Source organism: Chiloscyllium punctatum, chromosome 9, assembly GCF_047496795.1.
Source record: "Chiloscyllium punctatum isolate Juve2018m chromosome 9, sChiPun1.3, whole genome shotgun sequence".
Lineage (NCBI taxonomy): Eukaryota > Metazoa > Chordata > Chondrichthyes > Orectolobiformes > Hemiscylliidae > Chiloscyllium > Chiloscyllium punctatum.
In genome coordinates this window covers 52,468,241-52,491,451 of record NC_092747.1, presented here as the reverse complement: position 1 = coordinate 52,491,451, position 23,211 = coordinate 52,468,241, and the positions used below count along the sequence as shown (strand labels likewise).

The 23,211-nt window shown below is 40.1% G+C and overlaps 1 protein-coding gene across 2 annotated transcripts in view; it reads left to right on the top strand.

Moving 5' to 3' along the window:
- Positions 1 to 23,211, top strand: part of dync2h1 (dynein cytoplasmic 2 heavy chain 1) — a 571,463-nt gene that overhangs the window by 484,112 nt on the left and 64,140 nt on the right. For both annotated transcript variants that reach the window (XM_072577509.1, XM_072577508.1), the window contains 2 exons: positions 7,468 to 7,584; positions 16,471 to 16,680. In XM_072577509.1, coding sequence (XP_072433610.1) covers positions 7,468 to 7,584; positions 16,471 to 16,680 — 327 coding nt within the window. The remainder of the gene's footprint in view (positions 1 to 7,467; positions 7,585 to 16,470; positions 16,681 to 23,211) is intronic.

Here is a 23,211-nt window from a genome sequence, read left to right as displayed (position 1 = left end):
AAAATGGTTAAAGACGTTTAGATATGTACATGAATAAGAAATGTTTGGAGGAATATGGGCCAACTGCACACAGGTGGGATTTGTTAAGTTTGGGGTTATGGTCAGCATGGACTGTTTGGACCAAAGAGTGTTTCTGTGCTGGATGACTAAGACTCTATAAATGCTGGACTAGCCAGCAAGTCCACATATTATTAAAGAGTTCGTTTTTAAAAGCTCATAGAATCCAATTTCTTCCATATTTCTGCCTCCCAAAATACTATTGTGTTGTTTTTTAAATACTCTCCAGATTTGGCTATTACCTTTCTTGTTAGGATTTTACATAATATACAAGGAAAGCTACTAGATGATCTACAAATTAATATGATTTGATTTGGCCATTCATTTTCGTCCTCAGTTATAGGGGAAAGATATCTCGCAAATTAGGAGACATTCACAGGGCCAGTTACGCTGAGTCTGTGGTAATAAGTTACCATTGTCTGCTAAAATTAATTTATCTTTATACACGATAAAGAAAAGAAACAATTTCAGTTTGAATTTATGGACATGGTTTGAATCAGATAATTAAACCTTTCCATTGTCTAATAAATATGCATGAAAAACACAAATTATGTAAATATGTATAAATAATTAGCATGAGCACAAGTCGAACTTTTGAAATGAAATCTCTGCTAATAGCTTTTGAAGTTGAATGCCATTAAGAAAAAGGGAAGCAGCCCGAACAATCTGTAAATGTTGTCCAACATCCTGCTTCTATTTGACTTCCTAGTGCTATTTTGAACAGTTAAACCAAATTTGGCTCTTTCATAATAAAACTAGAGCGACAGTGATTAGATGCAGTTTAATAGTTATGAGGATGATTTATTATTTTTCATTGATTCCTCCACTATATTAATTCGGGGATTTTTTACTCTCCTCTGATAAAGTTGAAGAGCAAATTCATTTCAGCTACAGCCCAACGCAGCCTCATGTAGGTGGCGGCAGAGTAGGACACACTTGTCAGAGCTCCTCTGCTCTGCCTGTTCTTTTTCTATCTTTTTCCTTTTTTCTCTCGTCATCTTCTTCTCTCCCCTCAGTATCAGAGATGAATACTGGCTCAGCAGCAGGCGTTAGCAGCAAGTCCTCAGAGCAGCAAAGCCCAGTACAACATGTGGGCTACAAACCTCAGAACAGCACAAGCAGTGAGCCCTGTAGTAGCACATGGGCTGCAAGCTCCAGAACACTGCGAACAGTGAGCCCTGGTACAGCACATTGGCAGTGAGTCACAGGCAGAGACCAGCACTGAGGATGCAGTTCTGGCAATTATGTTGGACCAGCTCAGTGCCCATATAGAGTGCAATGGGGGTTGGAGCAGAATGGGGATGGCTGTTGGACTGGGGTCTGGTATTGGTGGTCAGACCACATGTGGAGGCCCTACACTGAGTTGCTATGCTGTAATGTCTATTTGAAATTTCCTACCTTACGACAATATCATCTCTTTAATGCTGTTCTACTTTTTAACGTTTTTTTTAACTCTGTAAGTAATGCATGGACTTTTATTCCTCTGCTGTATCCACGAATTGTTGCCATATGAAGGCAGACATTGTAAAAGCTTTTCACTGTGCACCGACAATGGAGTACATGTGATAATAAAGGATATTATATGTTGTATGTATTCATTACTATAGAGCAAAGAAAGGAAAATGGATGGGACTGCCTAGCATCTACCTGGGCGCCAGAAATAATAATGGCAAAAACAGCCCTGTTGCCATCCCCCAGTCCTCCTGGGGACTAGTGCCAAATTTTGGAGAACTGTCTGACAGACTAGTCAAAAAATAATCTGACATAGTCATAGCATAGAATCATACCTTACAGGCAATGTCTCAGACCCCGCCATCACCATCCCTGGATTTGCCTTGTCACAACTGACCCAGCAGAAGTGGCAGCATATTCTGGAGAATGTGCCCTGGGGATCATCAAATTGACTCTGAACCCCATTAAGTCTCATGGTATTAGGTTAAACATGGTTCAGGAAACCTTCTGCTGATTCCCACGTACTGTCTTCCCTCAACTGATGAATGAGTATTCCTCCATGTTGAACACCGTTTGGAGGAAGCACTGAGGGTGACAAGAGTATCGAATATATAATGGGTGGGGAATTTAAATGTCCGTCAGCAAAAGTGGCTGGGCAGCAGCAAAAGTACTGATCAAATTGTTTGGATTCTAAAGGACATAGCTGCTAGGTTGGATCTGCCACAGATGGTAAGGGAACCAACAAAAAACAACATATATTTGACCTCATCCTCATCAATTTGCCTGCTACAAATGCATCTGTCCTATACAGTAGTGGTAAGAGTGACTCTCGCATAGTCCTTGAGACAAAGTCCCATCTTCACATTGAGAATACTGTCCATCATGTTGTATGACACTATCATGGTTCAAAATGGGCAAACTTTGAACATATCTAGCCACTCAAGACTGGAAATCCATGAGATACTGTACTCCAGGACAACCTGCAATCTCATAGCTGGGCATATTCCCCCACTCAGCCCTGGTTCAATGGAGAGTGCAGGAGGACATGTGAAGAGCAGCAGCAAGTACATATAAAAATTTGATGTCAACTTGGTGAAGCTATCAAACAGGATTACTTGCATGCCAAGCAACGTAAGAAATGAGTGATAGACAGAGCTGAGCAATCCCACAACCACCAGATCAGATATCAACTTTGTAGTCCTGTCGCATACAGTTATGAATGGTAGCCGACAATTATAAACAATTCACTGGAGGAGGCCGTCCACAAATATCCCCATCCTCAATGATGGAAGAGCCCAATATATCAATGAAAAGATAAAGTTGAAGCATTCACATCAATCTTCAGCTAGAATGGATGATTCATCTCTGCGTTCTCCAGTGTCCACAACATTACAAATGCCAGTCTGTGGTTATTTTGATTCATTCCACATGATAGCAAGGAATAGTCTACACTTGATCATCAGTAAAGCGATGGAAGGTATTGTCAGTAGTGCTTTCAAGCAGCCCTTGCTTAGCAATAACCTGCTGAGTGATGCCCAGTTTGGGTTCCACCAGGGCCACTCAGCTCCATTACAGCCTTGGATCAAACATGGATAAGAGTTGAATTTGAGAGGTGAGGTGAGAGTGAAAGTCCTTGACATCAAGGCCATATTCAACAAAGTGTGGCATCAAGGAGTCCCAGCAAAACGAGAATCAATGAGTATCGGGTCAAACTGTCTGCTTGTTGGAGTCATACCTGGCACATAGGAAGATGCTTGTGGTTGTTGAACCTCAGTTATCTCAGCTCCAGAACATCCCTGCAGGAGTTCCTCCTAAGCCCGACCACCTTCAGCTGCTTCATCAATGACCTTCCCTTCAACATAAGGTCAGAAGTGGGGATTTTCACCAATGATTGTACAATATTCAGCACCATTTACGACTTGATATTGGAATAGTCCATGCTCAAATGCAACAAGACCTGGACAATGTCCAGGCTTGGGCTGAAAAGTAGCAAATAACATTCGTGCCACACAAATTACAGGGAATGACTATCTCCAATAAGAGACAATCTAACCAGTGCCCCTTGACATTCAATGGTGTTACTATCTCGAATCCCCCCATTATCAACATCCTGGGGGTTACAATTGGCCAGAAACTCAACTGAATTTGCCATATAAACACAGTAGCTATTCTACTCCTCACATATATAAACATTTGCCACCATGTTTTATGCATGAATATTAGTGGTTGGCACATGAATACCTAAATCTTGGAATCAATATGTTAAAATAATTTGCTTGTTTGTATGGTTCATGCAGTTTAGCTGGTGGTATTCTCACGTATGAGTTAGAAGATTGTAAATTCAAGTTTCAGCCCCTGATTTGAGCACACAATTTAAATTCACACTTTAGTGAAGTACTGGGGGAACACTGCCCTTTCTGGGTGCCATCTTGAAAATGAAATGTTAAACTGAATCTTCGCTTGCATGTACAAAATACCATATGACATTTGAAGAAGAACAAGAGCACTCTCCTGCTGTATTGGCTGATATTTATCATGCAACCAACTTTGTCAGACAGATTATATCATCTTTTATCTCACTGCTATTTGTAAGAATTTGCTATAAACAATTTCACTGTGTGTTTTCTCACACAACAGCAGTCATACAGTTCCAAAGCGGCAGTGGACCACTTCATGAAATCCTGAGGACTGAAAGGAATTTTACAAATGCATTCTATCTTCCAACTTTAAGCCAACTACTTAAGGCATCTCTACCTTGTTGCCAACAAATGTTATTGCAGAACACAAAATTGTTGTTATTTCAACTTTAAGTGGTACTAAATTTTCTCATTCAGAATGAGCATTGTGGGAAATGGAAAATTCATGGTGCTACAGTTGGTGAGAGTATTACTGAGATTGAGGTTAAGTAGATATCTTTTCATATGAAATTAAAACAGAAAATTGTGGACATAATCATCTGACCAATGATGACTATAAGAGAGACAGTATTAATATTCCAGGTCAATTATCTTTGCATCTATCTTTTTCATTTCCAGTGTGGAAGTAGTCAGATTTGTCAAACTGCAATGCAATTAATATTGTCAAAATGTTACTAATATATATCCTTTAATTTCTTAATCCATCCAAGACATTCTTCTATACATTAGTAGCAGTGTTGTACGTCAAAGAAGGTTAAGAAATGCTTCTGTTATGGTTGTGACCGCTGGGATATTTAATAGCTTATTGTATATAGGTATATCTTGTTTTTACCCTGGTCATTTTACCAAAAGAATATTTGTTGTTTCCTGCAAACTTTCTACAGCTTGTGGCTGAAAAGAAACAAGTTCAATGTAACTAGTTAGGAATCCAATCTAACGAATCAAAGTAGTTTTTAAAAAATCTTTTGTGACAGCTGTTACCTCGAGTTGAATAATGCAGCTCATGTTAGAACCATGTAGTCAACAGTATTTTCAAAATTATTTGGATATATTGGGAAATATCAATATATTTATTTCAATACTAAGTAGAATGTAGTTGATGTTATATTTTTATGTTGGTGACAGATTAATTCACGTGTGTGTGTGTGTGCTTTTCTCCTTTACTGTGAAAGTATATTTTGATTATTTTGAAATCCAGAATTGCATTTTCAGTCCCATCACAATATATAAAGATTACTTTTACCCACAGATACCAGTACATTATCAAAAATGTTTGTACCTAAATCATTAGTAAGTGTTTATTCAGTTTTGATTACAGTTTTTCTGTTGTATACAAAATAGTGTTCTTTTAATATGATAATTTACAGTTTTGGTCTGCAGCAATATCTATTCTTTCCCTTCCTTCATTCAAACCTTATGTGTCTTGCACTCATGTGGCTCTAAATATTAACACCAATGCCAAATCCAGGACAGAGAGGAATTATATAGCAGTCTTTCAATGTGTGTCAAATATTGAGCAAGAATTATTAAAAAATATACATTAAAGGATTTCACGTGGATGTTTTTTCTTCTTTATTCACTTATGGAATGTGGGTGATACTGGTTGGGCTAACATTTATTGCCCATCCCTAGTTGCCCTTGAGAAGGTGGTGGTGAGCTGCCTTCTTGAACTGCTGCAATCCATGAATCCTTAACTTGCAGTCTACACAAGATCTTTTTTTGTATAGATTAATAGCGATATTGCAGATCCAATAAGATCAAGGCATACTTCTTTTATGGCTGTGACTGCTGGATTATTTAATACTTCAGTTTTGATTGTTCATTTACCAATTTAGTGCTTGTTTGAATTAGTGGTTATTGTTTTGGAGATGGAAGGCTTCCAATGTGACCTTTTAGGTAATCGTAGTCAGTATCTTCAAGCAGCCTGGGGCCTTTAGGATCTGGCTGCAAACCATAGCACTTTGACATGGCTGAAGCAGTGTACTATGACTCAGTGTGGGCCACTGGTTGACTTCATGTTGTTATACTAAGAGAAGTATAACATGCCTGAATTTTCACATCATAAGCAACAGACTTTGCAACAGAAAAAACCACTTTGACAGCCACTTGGCAATTCAAACAATCACTTGATTACTGGATGGATGGCTAAAGTATCATAAAAATCAGATTTTTTTTGAAGATAACCCATGAATGTCAATAAGGATTGTTCAAACCAAGTTTCACTGAAAAAATTGCAGGGTGATCCAAGTCGAGAATTTCTTAGATTTGGGTCATTGTTTTCTCCAGGTGCTAAATCCACTCAGTGATTTATTATTGGCTCCAAGAAGGCCTAGAAAAACTAATTTTCTCTTGGTCAAAGCCAACTGTGAGGATGCTATTTTCTCGAAGAAGTGCCTTTTGAGAAAAGGCCTGTAGACTATGAACATAATCTCAGTATGGTTTTTAAGTGTCTGATTTGGACAGTGATGCAAAAGCAACAAATAATTGTGATTGTAAGACTATTGAATTAGTTACTATCGATTTAAATTCAAATACTGTCCCCTCAAGTATATTTAATAGTGTTCTAAAATACTATGTATTATCTGATCATGATCAGATAAATGAACAAAACAATAGTTTATTTTGAGTGAAATGAATAGGAATTCTTAGTAAGAGCCCAAAATTTCAAAAGTCAATGTAGACCAAAATTAATTTTGCCTAGAATAGTGCGTCCTATGGAAATAATAATAAAATAAATTAGCATAACATTGCACAATTCTAAATTGTACTTCTGAGTTGAAAGTCTTAAGTTCTGTTTGATTGATCAGCTGCACAAATTTGCATCTGAAAAGAGTTTAAAATATATGTTGATGTGATTCACCTTAAATACTCACTCGCTCCATAACCCAGGCCCACAGTGGCAGCAATGTGTATCATATACAAGTTGCACTGCAGCAACTTTCCAAGGATACATTTAAAACAGCTTTCAAACCCAGGATTTCAGCCACATTGAAGGATAAGGGGAACAAGGTGGTCAGGAGATGAGCATAAAGAATGCTGCAGAAACTCAGTAGGTCTAGCAGCATCTGTGGTGAGACAAACAGAGTTCATGTTTCAAATTCAGTGTATACCAGTCAAAATATTACACTCTCTTTTTCTCTTTGACAAATGGTAGCCATGATGTGGAGGTGCTGGTGTTTGACTGGGGTGGACAAAGTCAGAAGTCACACAAACCTGGTTATAGTCCAACAGGTTTATTTGAAATCAAAAATGTTCAGAGCGCTGCTGCTTCATCGGGTGAGGTGTCACTGGATCTAAATCCTAGAACTTCCTTCAGGGCTACTGTGGGTGTAGGTAGATCATGTAGGCTGTAGCAGTTCAAGAAAATGACTCATTAGAACCTTTTTCACAGGCAATTAAAGCTTCATGATAAATGCAAATGATACCAATGATGCTCATTCCATATGAATGAATAAAAACAAAGAATATTAATGTGATGCAATGTCAGTGAATTTAGTTACTCACAATTGATCACATTTGATCTCTCAATTCTCCCTTACAGGTAATTTCCCAGCTCCGGATTCTGAGCAGGTCAATGACAGCTGGCAGCAAGTTTGACAGAGATATTTGGTCCAATGAATTGTCTCCTATTCTCAACCTCTGGAAGAAACTTAATCAGGTAAGTTACTGTTCAGATGAAAATCATTGTCTGGAATTTCCTCAGAACTCCAAAGAAATAGTGAAGACAAGCAAAGAGACATTAGCCTCTCAGGCATCTCAGGAAGTAAACTCTTGCATTGTGAATTTAACATTTGCTATGTGTTGTTTACTATTCTAATGCTCAGTGGTGTTTATTTACAACCAAAATCCAATAATATGAACATAATGCAGGCAAAATTATTACACTCCTTTCCTTCTTAGTGTTTGAAGTAGTGCAGCAAGACATGGTAGCTAGAAAAACAACCAATGCAACATTGTAAGGAAAGTACATATATTCATACACAAAACTAGTTAAATAGGGAACATGGAATACTTGTATATTATGTAGAATAATCTATGCACATACATGTCCATGTACTTCTGCCTTTGTTCCCTTTTTAGAACTGTGCTAGTTTGTCTCCATTGCTTTTTCACTACACTTTCTATGAAAATACTTCACCACATACATGTCCAAGTATTAAATTTCATCTGCCATTTGTATGCCCATTTTGTGATCCTATTTATGTCTTGCAGTTTATTTGTATAATCCTCATTGTCAGCCACTCCTCTAACTTTGGTATCATAGTGAAATTTAAAATTTGATTCTGTATTCTGATATCCTAATAGTTTAATAAAAGTGGTGCTAAGACTGAACTCGAGATCACTGCTGTCTACCATTCTCCAGTTGGAAAGTCAACCTTTCACCATGACTGTTTTTTTTAAAATCCAAAAATCAATTTTTTTGTTCCACACTGAAACACCCAGTGTGCTTCAATTTTATTAATTAGTTTAATGAGATGATTTGTCAAATGCATTCTTAAAATCATGAAAGACAACATTGAGCGTTCTCAACCTTCTCTGTTACTTTATCAAAAAACTCAATTAGTCAAGTGTATTCTGCCTTTTATAAAGCCAAAAATCACACGACTCCAGTTTATAGTCAAACAGATTTATTTCAAACTGCAAGCTTTCAGAGTCCCCTGCTCCTTCCTCAGGCAACTAGAGAGAGAGAATACCGGACACAGAATTTAAAATAAAAGATTAAAAGGTCATATAACTCATGCAAATGTATTGGACAAACCTAGATGGCTATTATTTCTTTAATCAGAATGGAGGTGCAGGTTTCGATTGATTACTATGTAAATCCCTGCCCCAACATAACTTCAGGCTTTATCAGAATAAGGATGACACCTTAGATCAGACAATGCATTTTAGGTGTGAGGCCATGTTTCAAGTCTGTTTGTATCTCATCTTGGAGCCAGACTGGTTTTATTTCCAAGGTAGGAATTTATAAAATACTACATTGACTGACTGTCAATGTAGTACTACAGATTTGAACAAATTCAAAACTGCAAATGCAATTTCACCCCATAGATTTATATGTATGTGTGAGAGAGGGAGAATGAGAGAGTGTGGGAGTGTGTGTGTGTGCTCCTGTGAGAGATAGTGTGTGCGCTTGAGAGAGAGTGTATGTGTATGAGAGAATGCGTGTGAGTGTATGCAAAAGTGTGGGGGGTATGAGGGAGTATATGCCTGTGAGAGTGTGAGTGCAAACATGCGTGTATAAGAGAGGGTCTGTGTGAGTGTGTGTATGTGTTTGTGTGAGAGAGTAAATGTGTGTGTGAGAGATAGAGAGTGTGTGAGTGTGTTTGTGTGAGTGTGTGTGTGTGTGAGAGAGTGTATGGTGTGGTAGGGTCACCTGGATACCCAACATCAGCCTCTGTTTGGCAACTCTGCTTTGTTGCATGTCCTGAAGTTCGCCTTGGAGGATATTTATCCGAAGTTACCAAATGCAGGCAGATAGCCATGTTCAGTACCCATGAGAATTACTTCAGAGAAGACCTTGGTTCATGTCACACTGCAGGTGATGCCACCACACTGTACAGTCTCACACATACACGGACACATACACACAAACTCTCTCACACAAACACTCTCTTATACACACACTCACACTCTCTCACATTCATACACTCCCTTACACTCTCATACCCTCACACTGTCTTACACAAACACACACACAGACTCACACAGACCCTCTCTCATATACACACACACTCGCACTCACACTCACAGGCATATACTCCCGCACACTCACATGCATGCTCTCACACACATTTACTCCCTCACACTCACACATACTCCCTCTCAAGCACACACACACATTCTCTCTCTCTCTCAAGAGCACATGCACACCCACATTCTCTCCCTCTTTCTCTCTCTCTCACACACACACACACACACACACACACACACACACACACACACACACACACACAGATCAAGGCACTCTCTCTGCCCACACACATATAGATCTATGGGGTGAATTTGCACTTGCAGATACATTCTATTTCATTCAAATCTGTAGACAGGCAGTCAAGGTGGCATTTTATAAATTTCTACTTTGGAAATAAAACCAGTCTGGCTCCAGGATGAGATACAAAACAGACTTGAAACATGGCCTCACACCTAAAATGCATTGTCTGACCTAAGGTGTCACCTTTATTCTGATAAAACCTGAAGTTTTTTGGGGGCAGGGATTTACATATTCATCGATTAAAACCTGATTCTCCATTCTGCTTAAAGATTTAGTAGCCATCTAGGTTTGTTCAATACATTTGCATAAGTTGCATGACCCTTTGATCTTTTATTATAAATTCTGTGTCTTAGTAGCTGCCTGAAAAAGGAGCAGGGACTCCAAAATAAACCTGTTAGACTATAACCCAGTGTCATGTGATTTTTGATTTTGTCCACTCCGGTCCAACCTCCACCTCATGGCTGCCTTTCATAAGCACAAAGAGTATGCTTTGTCTCTCCAAGCACCTGTGATTGGTTTCCCTGATTATTGTTTGTAAAACTTTATCCATCACAGATTTTCTACTGACTGGCTCATTGTTACTTGGAATGTCCATTACAAACTTTCTTTAATGAGGGTGTCACTTTTGCCACTCTCAACTCTCCTGGCACCTTCCTGGTGTCTTGGAAATTGAAAGCCCTTATACTCGAACTTTCTTGAGCAACCTGGGGATACACGTCAGCAGAACCAGTCAACGTTTCTAATTTTAGCATTGGCAACCTTTCAAGTATATCATCTCTATCATTTTACACCCCATCTAATGCCTTTATTTCCATCTGCACTTCTACTAATGTTTTGGCAGCATTCTGTTCTTTTGTGAACACACATACAAAGTCGAATTCAGTATTCTAGCCTTGCCTTACACATTTCAGGACAAATCACTTTCTTTGTCCTGAAAGGCTTTACTGCATCTCTTACCTGTCAGCCACATCCATGCCTGAGGAAGATGTTACCAACCATTCTGTTCTAGCTGTTGTCTTTGTTCTACTCTTATTTTCTATTTCACATTCCTCTCAACTTGTTTTATTTGACTAGGTTGTTGCTTGAAGAATTCATGATATGCATCACATATATTTTTTGGTTTGTCATATTCTGTAACCCCCTCATCCTTCTCAGGACTTTGCTTTAGTTCCCTTCACCCTTGTTGAGATATTCGTATCAGTCTTTGGTTCCACTATCCTGGCTAAATTCTCTGTCATCCCACTGAAGTTAGACCTTTTCAAATTTAGAATTTTGTCTTTAGATTGTTCCTTGCTTTTATCCATGTACATTTTATTACAGAATTATCTCTCTTATACAAGTGTCAGCTCACTGATGTTTGATCAACACCACCAACCTGACCCCAACCACCCTCGTTTCCCAGCATAAGATCAAGCAATGCTTCCTTTTTGGTTGAATTAAGAAGGTAGCAATTAAGGGAGTTCTCCCGAATACACTCCAAATATTCTTCTCCCTGTTGTGGTTCTGTTCACCACAACAACGAGCACCCGAGCTACAAATCTTCTCCCAAACTTTGAATTCTTCTCCCTTCTAACCCTTTATTCTCAGATTATTCCCAATTGATATTTGAGTGATTGAATGTTCTTCAGTATTACAGCTGTGTAGTTTTTTCATTTTTCGTGATTTCCCTGCACATGTTCTGCTATTTCTTTCTCACTTACTTGGAAGCCAGTAGCTTACCCTCGAGTAATGTGATCGCTTCCATTTTGCTTCTTAAATCTGACCAAATGAACTTTGTCTTTGCATCTTCGAGGATATTCTTTCTTTCCAACACAGCAATGTTTGGTTGTTATCACTATCTCACCTTTTGTTTTGCTTTTCTAAACTGTGTATTGATGAATACTGCTCACATAATGTTTCCTATTTGTCCTTATAGCTCACCAATCTTACTTACCCACTTTTACATTTATGTAGATGCATTATAATCTGTTTTTGTATTTTAGTTTTCTTAATCTGCCCCTCTCTAATACGACATCAATTCTATCTTGAATACTATCTGTACAAATATAGATAAATAAATATACTGACTCTGAGAGTGTTAGATTGATGAGGACTGGACACTACGCTAGTTCAAACTGACATATAATTAGTAACAATGTACCATATGTATAGATACATAGTCGAGTTGGATTCACCAGAACCTCTTTTATCAGGTCCCAGAGCCATGTGATGTGGCAATACTGATGAAGCATGGAAACAGACCCTTTGGTCCAACTCGTCCATGCCAACCAAACATCCCAATCTAACCTAGTCCAATCCTATTCCTATTGATTGTTTAATGATTAACCTATAACTATTCGTCTGACGAACCACACTATACAATACTCTTGATTACTTTATGCACCATAGTCCTCTTTTCTATTTTTATGCACAAGTAGCTACTCCCTGCCAAGTTAATTTGAACTCTCTCCAACTACCACTGAACTTTGTTGAGAACACATTGGTCACAACCCTGGAGGTGTAACTCAACCTCATTGAATAGGTGTTCTCTGTCCAGAACTGGTTCCAGTGTCTCAAGATGTGAAGCTTCCCTCATACACCAAAGCATTGATCCTCTTTATCTTTCTATTTCCACTTACACTACGATGTCATACCAATAGTAATGTAGATTACCACATTTGAGGTGCTGGGTATTACTTCCCTGGGTAAAGTATATCATGTAGAGGGTGCAAACTATTCTGCAAGGGCTTGGAACTGAGCCAGAGGTTGTGACACACTTTGCTACCAATGGCATATAGGTGTTCTACATTTAGATTTTTAGGAACCAGGACTAAAGTTGAGGTAAGTACGCAATTGAACACCCACAGTGATCAACAAATATTCCACAGATTTCTCAGCAATTCCTCAGACCTTAGAACACAGTGGGTAGTCAAATCTCACTAAACTTGCTCAGTTGTGCAAAGGCAAATAAGAAAGGCAAACAGAATATTGGCTTTTATTTCAAGACCTTGCTGAAACTATACAAGGCACTGGTCAGACTATACCTGGAATAGTATGAACAGTTTTGGTTCTCTTGTCTAATGAAAGATAAACTGGTATTGGAAGCAGTCTAGAGAAAGGTTCACTGGTTGATTCTGGGTATCAAGGGATCTTCTTTATGAAGAGAAGTTGAGTAAGTTGACTGCTGCTCAGTTGGAGCTGAGAAAAATGAGAGGTGACCTTATAACATATAACATTCTTAGGGGGCTTGTTCAGATAGGTATGAAGATGGTGTTTCCCCTAGTTGGAGAGTCTAGGATCAGAAGGCATAAAATCAGATTGAGGGGTTACCCTCTTAAGACAGAGATGAGGAGGAACTTTTCTGTCGGGTGGTGGTTAATTTGTGGAATTCTTTACCACAGAAGGCTGGATCATTAATTACATTCAGAGCTGAGATAGACAGATTTCTAATCAGTAGAGGAATCAAGGATTTTGTGATGAAAATGGAATTGAGTATAATCAGATCAGCCGTGAAATCATTGATTGGCAGAACGGACTCGATGAATCAAAGGCCTCCTTCTACCCCTATGTTTCATGGAATACATTAAAGGATAAATTAAACAGATTTTTAATCAATAAGAGAGTCAAAGGTTATCAAAGGCAAGCAGAAAAGTGGAGTTAATGTCACGATCTGCTATGCTCTTACTGAATGACAGAACATGCTCACAGGGCCAATTAGTCTAGTCCTGCTCCTATTTCTTATAATCTCATGAAATACCTTTTGTTCATGTATGCCACATCAACCCTCTCTGATACTTTACTGAAAAATCAATTTTGTTAAACACAACTTCCTTTTAATAAATCCATGCTGGCTTTCTTTAATTAATCTACATTTGTCCGAATGACTGTTAATTTTGTCCCAGCTTACTGTTTGTCAAAGCTTTCTCACCACCTCGCTGACTGCTCTGTAATTGCTGGGTTTATACCTACACTGATGTGACCTCAGCTGGATTATTGTGTTCAAGTCGGTGCACCATTTTATAGGAATGTTGTCAAAGTTTTAGAAAAAAGAGCAGAAGAGATTTACTAGAATGCTGAGTCAGAAACAAAAGCTTTCAGTTATGTTGGAAAGCTTGAATTGTTCTTTTATGCAAAACAAGTTAAAAGGAAACTTGATATAATGTTCAAAACTATGACAGGTTTTGATAGAATAGCAATAAATAAGGAGAAACTGGGTCCAGTGCAGAAGTGTTAGTAATGTAGCAGAAAATTTAAGATGATACTCAAAAAAGCCAGAACCAACATTAGGATTATTTTTACTTGGTCGTAATCTGGAATTCACGGCCTGAAACTATGATGGTCGCAGATTCATTATTAATTTTCAAAAGGAATTTGAAATAAATTACAGAGCTACATCTGGTGAAGGAAATGAAAATGTAACCAAAATAACCTAGGGAATAGAAACATAAGTAGGCCATTCAGCCCTGACAGCCTGCCCTGCAATTCAATAGGATTATGGCTGATCTGACATTCCTCATGGTAAAAACAATGACTGCAGAGGCTGGAAACCAGATTCTGGATTAGTGGTGCTAGAAGAGCACAGCAGTTCAGGCAGCATCCGAGGAGCAGTAAAATCGGCGTTTCGGGCAAAAGCCCTTTATCAGGAATAAAGGCAGAGAGCCTGAAGCATGGAGAGATAAGCTAGAGGAGGGTGGGGGTGGGGAGAAAGTAGCATAGACCTGGGAGTTGCAGTGGGAGAGGGACTCCCTGAGATTCTTGTAGAGAGAGGAGGAAAACTTCTTCAAGGCAGGCATCCTTGCAAGAGGATTCACAGTAGGGTTAAAATCAACTAGGTAAAAACTCTCTGCCTTTATTCCTGATGAAGGGCTTTTGCTCGAAACGTCAATTTTACTGCTCCTCGGATGCTGCCTGAACTGCTGTGCTCTTCCAGCACCACTAATCCAGAACCTGGTTTCTAGCATCTGCAGTCATTGTTTTTACCTAGTTGATTTTAACCCTACTGCGAATCCTCTTGCAAGGATGCCTGCCTTGAAAAGGTTTTCCTCCTCTCTCTACAAGAATCTCAGGGAGTCCCTCTCCCACTACAACTCCCAGGTCTATGCTACTTTCTCCCCACCCCCACCCTCCTCTAGCTTATCTCTCCATGCTTCAGGCTCTCTGCCTTTATTCCTGATGAAGGGCTTTTGCCCGAAACGTCAATTTTATTGCTCCTCGGACGCTGCTTGACATTCCTCATGTCCACTTTGCTGCATTTTCCCCATTACTCTTGATTCCCCTACTCATCAAAAAGATATCTATCTAAACATTAAATCTACATAAAGATTTTGCCCTCACAGCCCTCTGTGGCATGGAGTTCCAAAGACACTCAACCCTCTGTGAAAAGAAATTCCTCCCCATCTCAGTCTTCAATTGGTATCCCTTTATTCTGAGGTAATGCCTTTTGGTCCTAGGTTCTCCCATGAGGAGTAACAAGTAATATCCTCGCAGCGTTTATCCTGTCAAGTCTCTTAAGTATCGTCAATGTTCAAAGAAATTACGTCTCATTTTTTGTACTGCATTGAGTAGAGTCCCAACCTGTTAAGCCTGCTCATAAAGCAATCCCACTATCCCAGTGAACCTTCTCTGAATTGCCTCCAATAAAATAATATCTTTCCTGACTGAAAGTGGGATTGGGACAATTGAGATGTTTCAGACTTTGAGAAGATAATTTTATCATGTCCTGCCAGGTGGAAAACACATGGTGAAACATTGATTTTACACTCTGCCTAATATCACTCTCCATTGTCTTTGGTATTTTAAATATTTGCCTCACAGGTAGAAAGATTGGTTAAGAAGATGTTTAACGTGCTTGCCTTCATTGCTGAGTCCTTTGAGTATAGAAGTTGGAATGAGATGTTCAGGTTGGACAAGACATTGGTGAGGCCTTTTCTGGAGTACTGTGAGCAGTCTGGTGCACTTCCAAATAAACCTGTTGGAATATAACCTGATGTTGTGTGATTTCTAACTTTGTTACACCCCAGTCCAACACCGGCACCTTCAAATCACATTATGGGAAGGATATTATTAAACTGGAGAGGGTTCAGAAAAGATTTACCAGGATGTTGTCAGAAATGGAGGGTTTGAGTTATAAAAATAAGCTGGATATGCTGGACCGTAGGGGTGACCTTATAGAGATTAATAAAATCACAAGGGGCATAGATAAGGTGAATAGCAAAGGTCTTTTCCCTGAGGTGGGAGAGTTCAAAAAAATTTTAAGGTGAGAGGAGAAAGATTTAATTAGTACTTGAGGGACTTTTTTTGAAACAGGGTGTGGTTAGTGTGTGGAATGAACTGCAAAAGGACGTGGTTGATGCATGTACATTTAACATTCAAAAGACATTTGGATAAATGCATGAGTAGGAAAGATTTGGAGAGCCATGGGCCAACCACATGCAGGAGGGACTAGTCTAGTTTGGGAACATGGTCAGCATGGACTGGTTGGAAGGTTCTGTTTCCATGCCATATGACTCTATGAAAGAAATCTTGTATATTTGTCTCTCTCCTTCATGACATTCTTGCTTTTCTTTCCAGGGGTCTCAACTGATTCACCAAAAACTTTCCCCTCTAAATGAGAAGCAGGGCTCTCCTATCCAGTCATTCATCGCCTTGGAACAATACAATGCCATCCGCCTAGTGCAAAGCATCCATCAGTCTCTTGCAGCAATGAGCAAAGTGATAAGAGGAACATCTTTACTGACACCTTCTGTCCAGAAGTTGGCGACTGCATTAATGAACCAAGAGGTATGGGTTGATGTTTTGAAAAATATACTTTGAATTCGTTTTGTATTCATTTAACATAAGGAACCATACATTGACTACTTATTTCCCAGTTCTGATTCTGCCTAAGAGATGTGAATTTTTCTATGTTCGATTATGGGATGGGCATTGTTTTCCAGGCCAACACTTAACGCTCATGTCTAATTGTCCTGGAGAAGGTGATAGTAAGTTCCCTTCTTGAATTACTGCCATTCCTAACAGCACCCACAATGCTTTCCTGAAGGGAGTTCCAGGTTATTGCTTCAGCAACAATGAAGATCAGAGATATAATTCCAAGTCACGGTGGTGAGTGTCTTGGAGGGGATCTTGCAGGTGGTGATGTTCCCATGTATGTGCTGTCCATGTCCTTCTAAATGATTGCTGTTACAGAGTTTGGAAGGCATTGACAAAGGAGCCAGTGGATGATACACATTGCTGCCAGGGTCAAGGGAGTGAATGCTGAAGGTTTTAGATGGTGTTCCACCTGAAAGAGCTCCTTTGTCCTGGATAGTGTTAAGAGTTGTTGGAAATGCAGGCAGTGCAGAGTATTGCATTACAAGACTGACATTGTGTCTTCTAGTTGGTGTATAGGCTTTGGGGAGACAGCAGCAACTTCCCCACCACAGAATTCCCAGCTTTTAACCTTCTTCTCGCCAAAGTTTGTACGACTGATCTAGGATAGTTTCTGGTGAATTGTAAGCTCCAGAATCTTGATAATGTAAAATTCATTGATGGAAATGCCATCTAACATCGAGGTGCAAAGATTAGATATTCTGTTGTTGGAGATGGTCATTGCCTGGCAATTGTGTCAGCCTAAATTTGGATATTGTCAGGGTCTTTCTGCATTTGCATATCGACTGTTTCAGTATCTGAGGGGTCATGAATGATGCTGAACATGTGTGACCATAGGTGACCATCCACTTTTGACTTTGTTGTAGGGGAGGTTATTGATGAAACAGTTAAAGTTGGACCTAGGACACTACCCTAAGGAACTGCTGGAGTTGTCCTGGAACTGAGATGACTGACCTTCAACAACCACAGCCATCTTTCTGTGAGCTAGTATGACTCCATATTGTGAATAATTTACCCCTGAATCCCATTACAGTTTTGCTAGAGCTCCTGGATGCCACAGTGTGTCAGGTGCTTTCTTGATATCAAAAGCTATCACTCTCCCCTCCCCTCTGAGGTTTCAACTCTTTTCTCTATATTTGGACCAAGGCTGTTATGTGGTCATGAAGTGTGTGGTCCTGGCAGAACTCACGTTGAGCATCAGTGATCAGGATTTTGCTGAGAAAGTGTTGCTTGATAGTACTATCGATTCCATCAATTTGCTGATTAGCAAGAATTGATGTTTAGGGCAGTAATTGACCGGGTTACATTTCTCCTGCTTTTTTGTGGACTGGACATACCAAGGCAATTTTCCACATTGCTGTGATGTAGCAGTACTGTTTGGCCAAGAACAAGTCTGGGTCCACAATACGAGTCAAGTCATCAGTAGTATGTTCCTGATAAAGTTCCTGATGAAGGGCTCCAGCCCAAAACGTCGATTTTCCTGTCACTTGAATGCTGGCTGACCTGCTGTGCTTTTCCAGCAACACACTCTCAACTCATCAGTAGTATTGCCAGAATATTGTCAGCTCCATACCTTTGCAATATCCTGGACCATCAATCTTTTCTTGATATCATTTGAAGTGAATCAGATTGTGAAGAGGTAACAAGTAGGTTAGACCAGGGGAACCCAGTGGATGTGGTCTATCTGGACTTTCAAAAGGCCTTTGATAAGGTGCCACACGGGAGACTGCTGAGCAAGGTGAGGGCCCATGGTGTTCGAGGTGAGCTGCTGGGATGGATTGAGGATTGGCTATCTAACAGAAGGCAGAGAGTTGGGATAAAAGGTTCTTTTTCAGAATGGCAGCCGGTGACGAGCGGTGTCCCGCAGGGTTCGGTGCTGGGGCCACAGCTGTTCGCATTATATATTAATGATTTGGATGAGGGAACCGGGGGCATTCTAGCGAAGTTTGCCGATGATACAAAGTTAGGTAGACAGGCAGGTAGTACTGAGGAAGTGGGGAGGCTACAGAAGGATCTAGACAGGTTGGGAGAGTGGTCCAGGAAATGGCTGATGGAATTTAACGTGAGCAAGTGCGAGGTCTTGCACTTTGGCAAAAAGAATATAGGAATGGACTACTTTCTAAATGGTGAGAAACTTAATAAAGCCAAAGCACAAAGGGATCTGGGAGTGCTAGTCGAGGATTCTCTAAAGGTAAACATGCAGGTTGAGTCTGTGATTAAGAAAGCGAATGCAATGTTGTCTCTTATCTCAAGAGGGTTGGAATATAAAAGCAGAGATGTACTACTAAGACTTTATAAAGCTCTGGTTAGGCCCCATTTGGAGTACTGTGTCCAGTTTTGGTCCCCACACCTCAGGAAGGACATACTGGCACTGGAACGTGTCCAGCGGAGATTCACACGGATGATCCCTGGAATGACAGGTCTAGCATATGAGGAACGGCTGAGGATACTGGGATTGTATTCGTTGGAGTTTAGAAGATTAAGGGGAGATCTAATAGAGACGTACAAAATAATACATGGCTTTGAAAAGGTGGATGCTAGAAAATTGTTTCTGTTAGGCGAGGAGACTAGGACCCGTGGACACAGCCTTAGAATTAGAGGGGGTCATTTCAGAACGGAAATGCGGAGACATTTCTTCAGCCAGAGAGTGGTGGGCCTGTGGAATTCATTGCCACGGAGTGCAGTGGAAGCCGGGACGCTAAATGTCTTCAAGGCCGAGATTGATAGGTTCTTGTTGTCTAGAGGAATTAAGGGCTACGGGGAGAATGCTGGCAAGTGGAGCTGAAATGTGCATCAGCCATGATTGAATGGCGGAGTGGACTCGATGGGCCGAATGGCCTTACTTCCACTCCTATGTCTTATGGTCTTATGGTCTTATGGCTGAAGACTGGGAGAATGTGATGCTGGGCACCCTCTGCAGGAGACTGAGTTTGATCATCTACTCAGCACTTCTAGCTGAAGATGGATGCAAATGTTTCAGCCTTGTCTTTTGCACTGATGTGCTGAGCTCCCATACCATTTAGAGTTGAATTATTTGTGGAGCTTCATCTTCTAGTGAGTTGTTTAATTATGCACCACCATTCACGATTGGATGTGACTGGACTGCAAAGCTTAGATCTAGTCTGTTGGTTGGCCCTGTGGGACTCCATCTGACACAGGCTTCTAGTCAGAAAAATGCCCCTCAACCATCACCTTCTGTTTTCTGCGACTCAACCAATTGTGGGTTCAATTTGCAAAATTCCCCTGGATCCTGAGGGTTTTTACCTTTATCAAAACCCATACTGAGGCCTTAAGTGACCCATAATATCTATGCCATCCTGACTCACTTGCTGTCTCTTCTAATTTTGACCATGCAACTCCCCCGCTAAACATTGTCTATGGATCCCACTTTCTGCAACGTTAGTTTAAACCCTCCCTAACAACATGAACAAGCCCCCGGGAAGGATGCTGGTCCCATTCACTTCAGATGTTATTTGTCCTCCTTGCACAGGTCCCACCCCTCCAAAAAATGGTTCCACTATCCCAGGAATCTAAAGCCCTCTCTCATGCAATATCTCTTCAACCACACATTCATCTAGACTTACCTCCTATTCCTATACTCATATGCACGTGGCACTGGAAGGAATCCAGAGATTCCTACCTTTTGGCTCCTGTTCTTTAATGTAGTTTCTAGCTTTCTAAATTCTGCTTTCAGCACTTCACCCTTTTCCTTCTCATGTTATTGGTACCATCGTGTGTCACAATCTCTGTCTGTTTGCCCTCCCCCCTTCAAAATACCATGTATTGGTTCTGAGACATACCTGATCCTGGCACCAGAGAGGCAAAATACCATGTTGGAGTCTCTTTTCTGGCCGTAGGAACACCTCTCAGTCCCCTACCTCTGTGCTACTGGTGTTCATTTTCCTCCCCTATTGTGCAGCAGTCCCATCCATAATGCCATGAATTGGCTGCCACTACTTTCCTCTGCACTGTCCCATAAGACTATAAGATATCGGAGCAGAATTGGACCATTCGATTCATTTAGTCTTCACTGCCATTTGGTCATCGCCTTTGTTTTTCAACTCCATTCTCTTGCCTTCTCCACATAACTTTTGATCCCCTTTCCAATCAAGAAACTATCTCTGTCTTAATGACCCTCAGTGTCTTGGCTTCCACAGACTCACCTATCTCTGGCTGAAGAAATTCTTCCTAATCTTTCTTCTAAAGGATTACCCCTTTAATCTGAGGCTATACCCTCAAGTCCTAGTCTCTCCAACTTGTGGAAACATCTTCTCTATGCCTACCCTATCTAGGCCTCTCAGTATTCTGTAAATTTCAATGAGATCCTCCCTCCACCCCCGTCCTTCTAAACTCCATTGAGTACAGACCCAGTCCTTAACAGCTCCTCATGTGACAAAGTTAAATCACACAACACCAGGTTGTAGTCCAACGGGTTTATTTGAAAGCACTAGCTTTCAGAGCGCTGCTTCTTCATCAGGTGGTTGTTTCCTGGGAACATTCTTTAGATCCCCTCCAAGGCCAGCATATCTTTCCTTAAATATGAGGCCCAAAACTGCTCACAATATTCCAAATGCAATCATCCCCCCAACAGCATCTAAAGTGGTATCTCTATAAGAAAGGGGATGAGCACAGGAGGTTCCTGCATTACCTGCCTCCCTCTACTCTGCCTGATGGTCACCTATGCCTTTTCTGCCTATTTTATCTACACCTGTCGCATGATCATCTCACTGAACATGCAATCCATGAAATGCTTAGCATTGAGGATGCTCCACAGTGAATTCATCTGCAATTCTAGCTCCGAAATGTAGTTCACAAGTAGCTGCAGCTGGACAGACGTTCCGCACGTGTTCACCAGACAAAACTGAAGAATCCATGATTTGCCACATAGCATAGTAAGATTATATCTCAAGTGAAAGCTCTGCAGCCATGGCCTCTTTTACCACAATCTATCCTATAAACTGAATCAAGTTAAGGGTTTGGTAGATTCTAGAAATTCACTGACTTGCATGATATTAGTTCTCCATGTTACTGCATTAGTCGAAAGACCATGAGAACTTATTACCACTGGTATATAATTGAAACAGCCACAATGTTAATAGACCATTGACCAGAACCTAGCAAATCATTCCTATTACAAACTATACCTAATCAGGCAGCTGTTATTTCCAAGCAGGAATAATGACTGCATCAGGAATGATCTCCTTTTCTCTCAAAGTGACAGTTATCTACTCTAAATCTTCCTCTCTTGCCATTTTGTTTCTCATATAAGATCTTGTTTTTATCTTTTGTACCATTTACTAAAATACGCTTTTTGTGTTTATGCAATTCCTGACACTTGGATAATCTAATATCTGTTCAGAGAAGATTCAGACCGCATGGATATTTATCATTGCTATTTCTGCTTCTTTTCTATCTTCATGTCTTGCCTGATCAAAAGTGTGACTTCTGTTGTCAGGAACCATTAAGGACACTTCTCTTGACAGCATATACGACTTTAAAGCTTACCTTTGTATTGTATATTATCCATCATACTGTATTTGCATTATCCATTTTGTCTTTGTCTCATTTTAAGAATAAAGTCAGGGAGAAAAATATCTATTTTTCTACAGTTCATACCTGAAGCTCTGTTTGTCCTCTGTGTAGATGCTGACTGACTTGCTGAGTGGTTCCAACATTTTCTTCTTTTAGAATCAACAAAAGTGTCCTTTCAGACTGATGTGTCTTTGCTAGCTTTCTCCCAGAGCAAATCATTTAATGCCACTTACATGCTTTTACCTCTTAGTCCTGTATTTCTTTTCTCTTCAGATAACTATCCTATTTGCTTTTGACATGCATGATTTCATCTACCTACTTCACACTCTTGGGCAGTACATTCCATAAGGAGAAAGTGAGGACTGCAGATGCTGGAGATCAGAGCTTAAAAATGTGTTGCTGGAAAAGTGCAGCAGGTCAGGCAGCATCAACGGAACAAATGTAAGAAGGGCTTATGCCCGAAACGTCGATTCTCCTCATTCCTGAAGAAGGGCTTATGCCCGAAACATCGATTCTCCTGTTCCTTTGATGCTGCCTGACCTGCTGCGCTTTTCCAGCAACACATTTTTAAGCAGTACATTCCCACCAGTTTGGTTTGTAAGTGAATTTTTCCTCATGTCATTTTAAATCAAGTCAACTTAAATCAAGACCTTTGGTTTTCAATCTGTCCATCTTGGAATATTTTCGTCCTAGTTACTCAGTCCAGACTTCTCTTCGTTTTTGAAAATCAGTTCCAACATCCGGAGCTTTTGTTTTGCTTTTGTTTCTCTTCTTTCTGATGCCTTTTCCAATTTGATGACTGAGAAATTTGTTTCTGCATAAGCAGTGCTTATTGCTGTTGCTTGTTTTGTGAAGGTTTTCAAGAAAAAGTTTGCTCGAATAGCTACTATCTTAAGTAATTAATTTAGAACT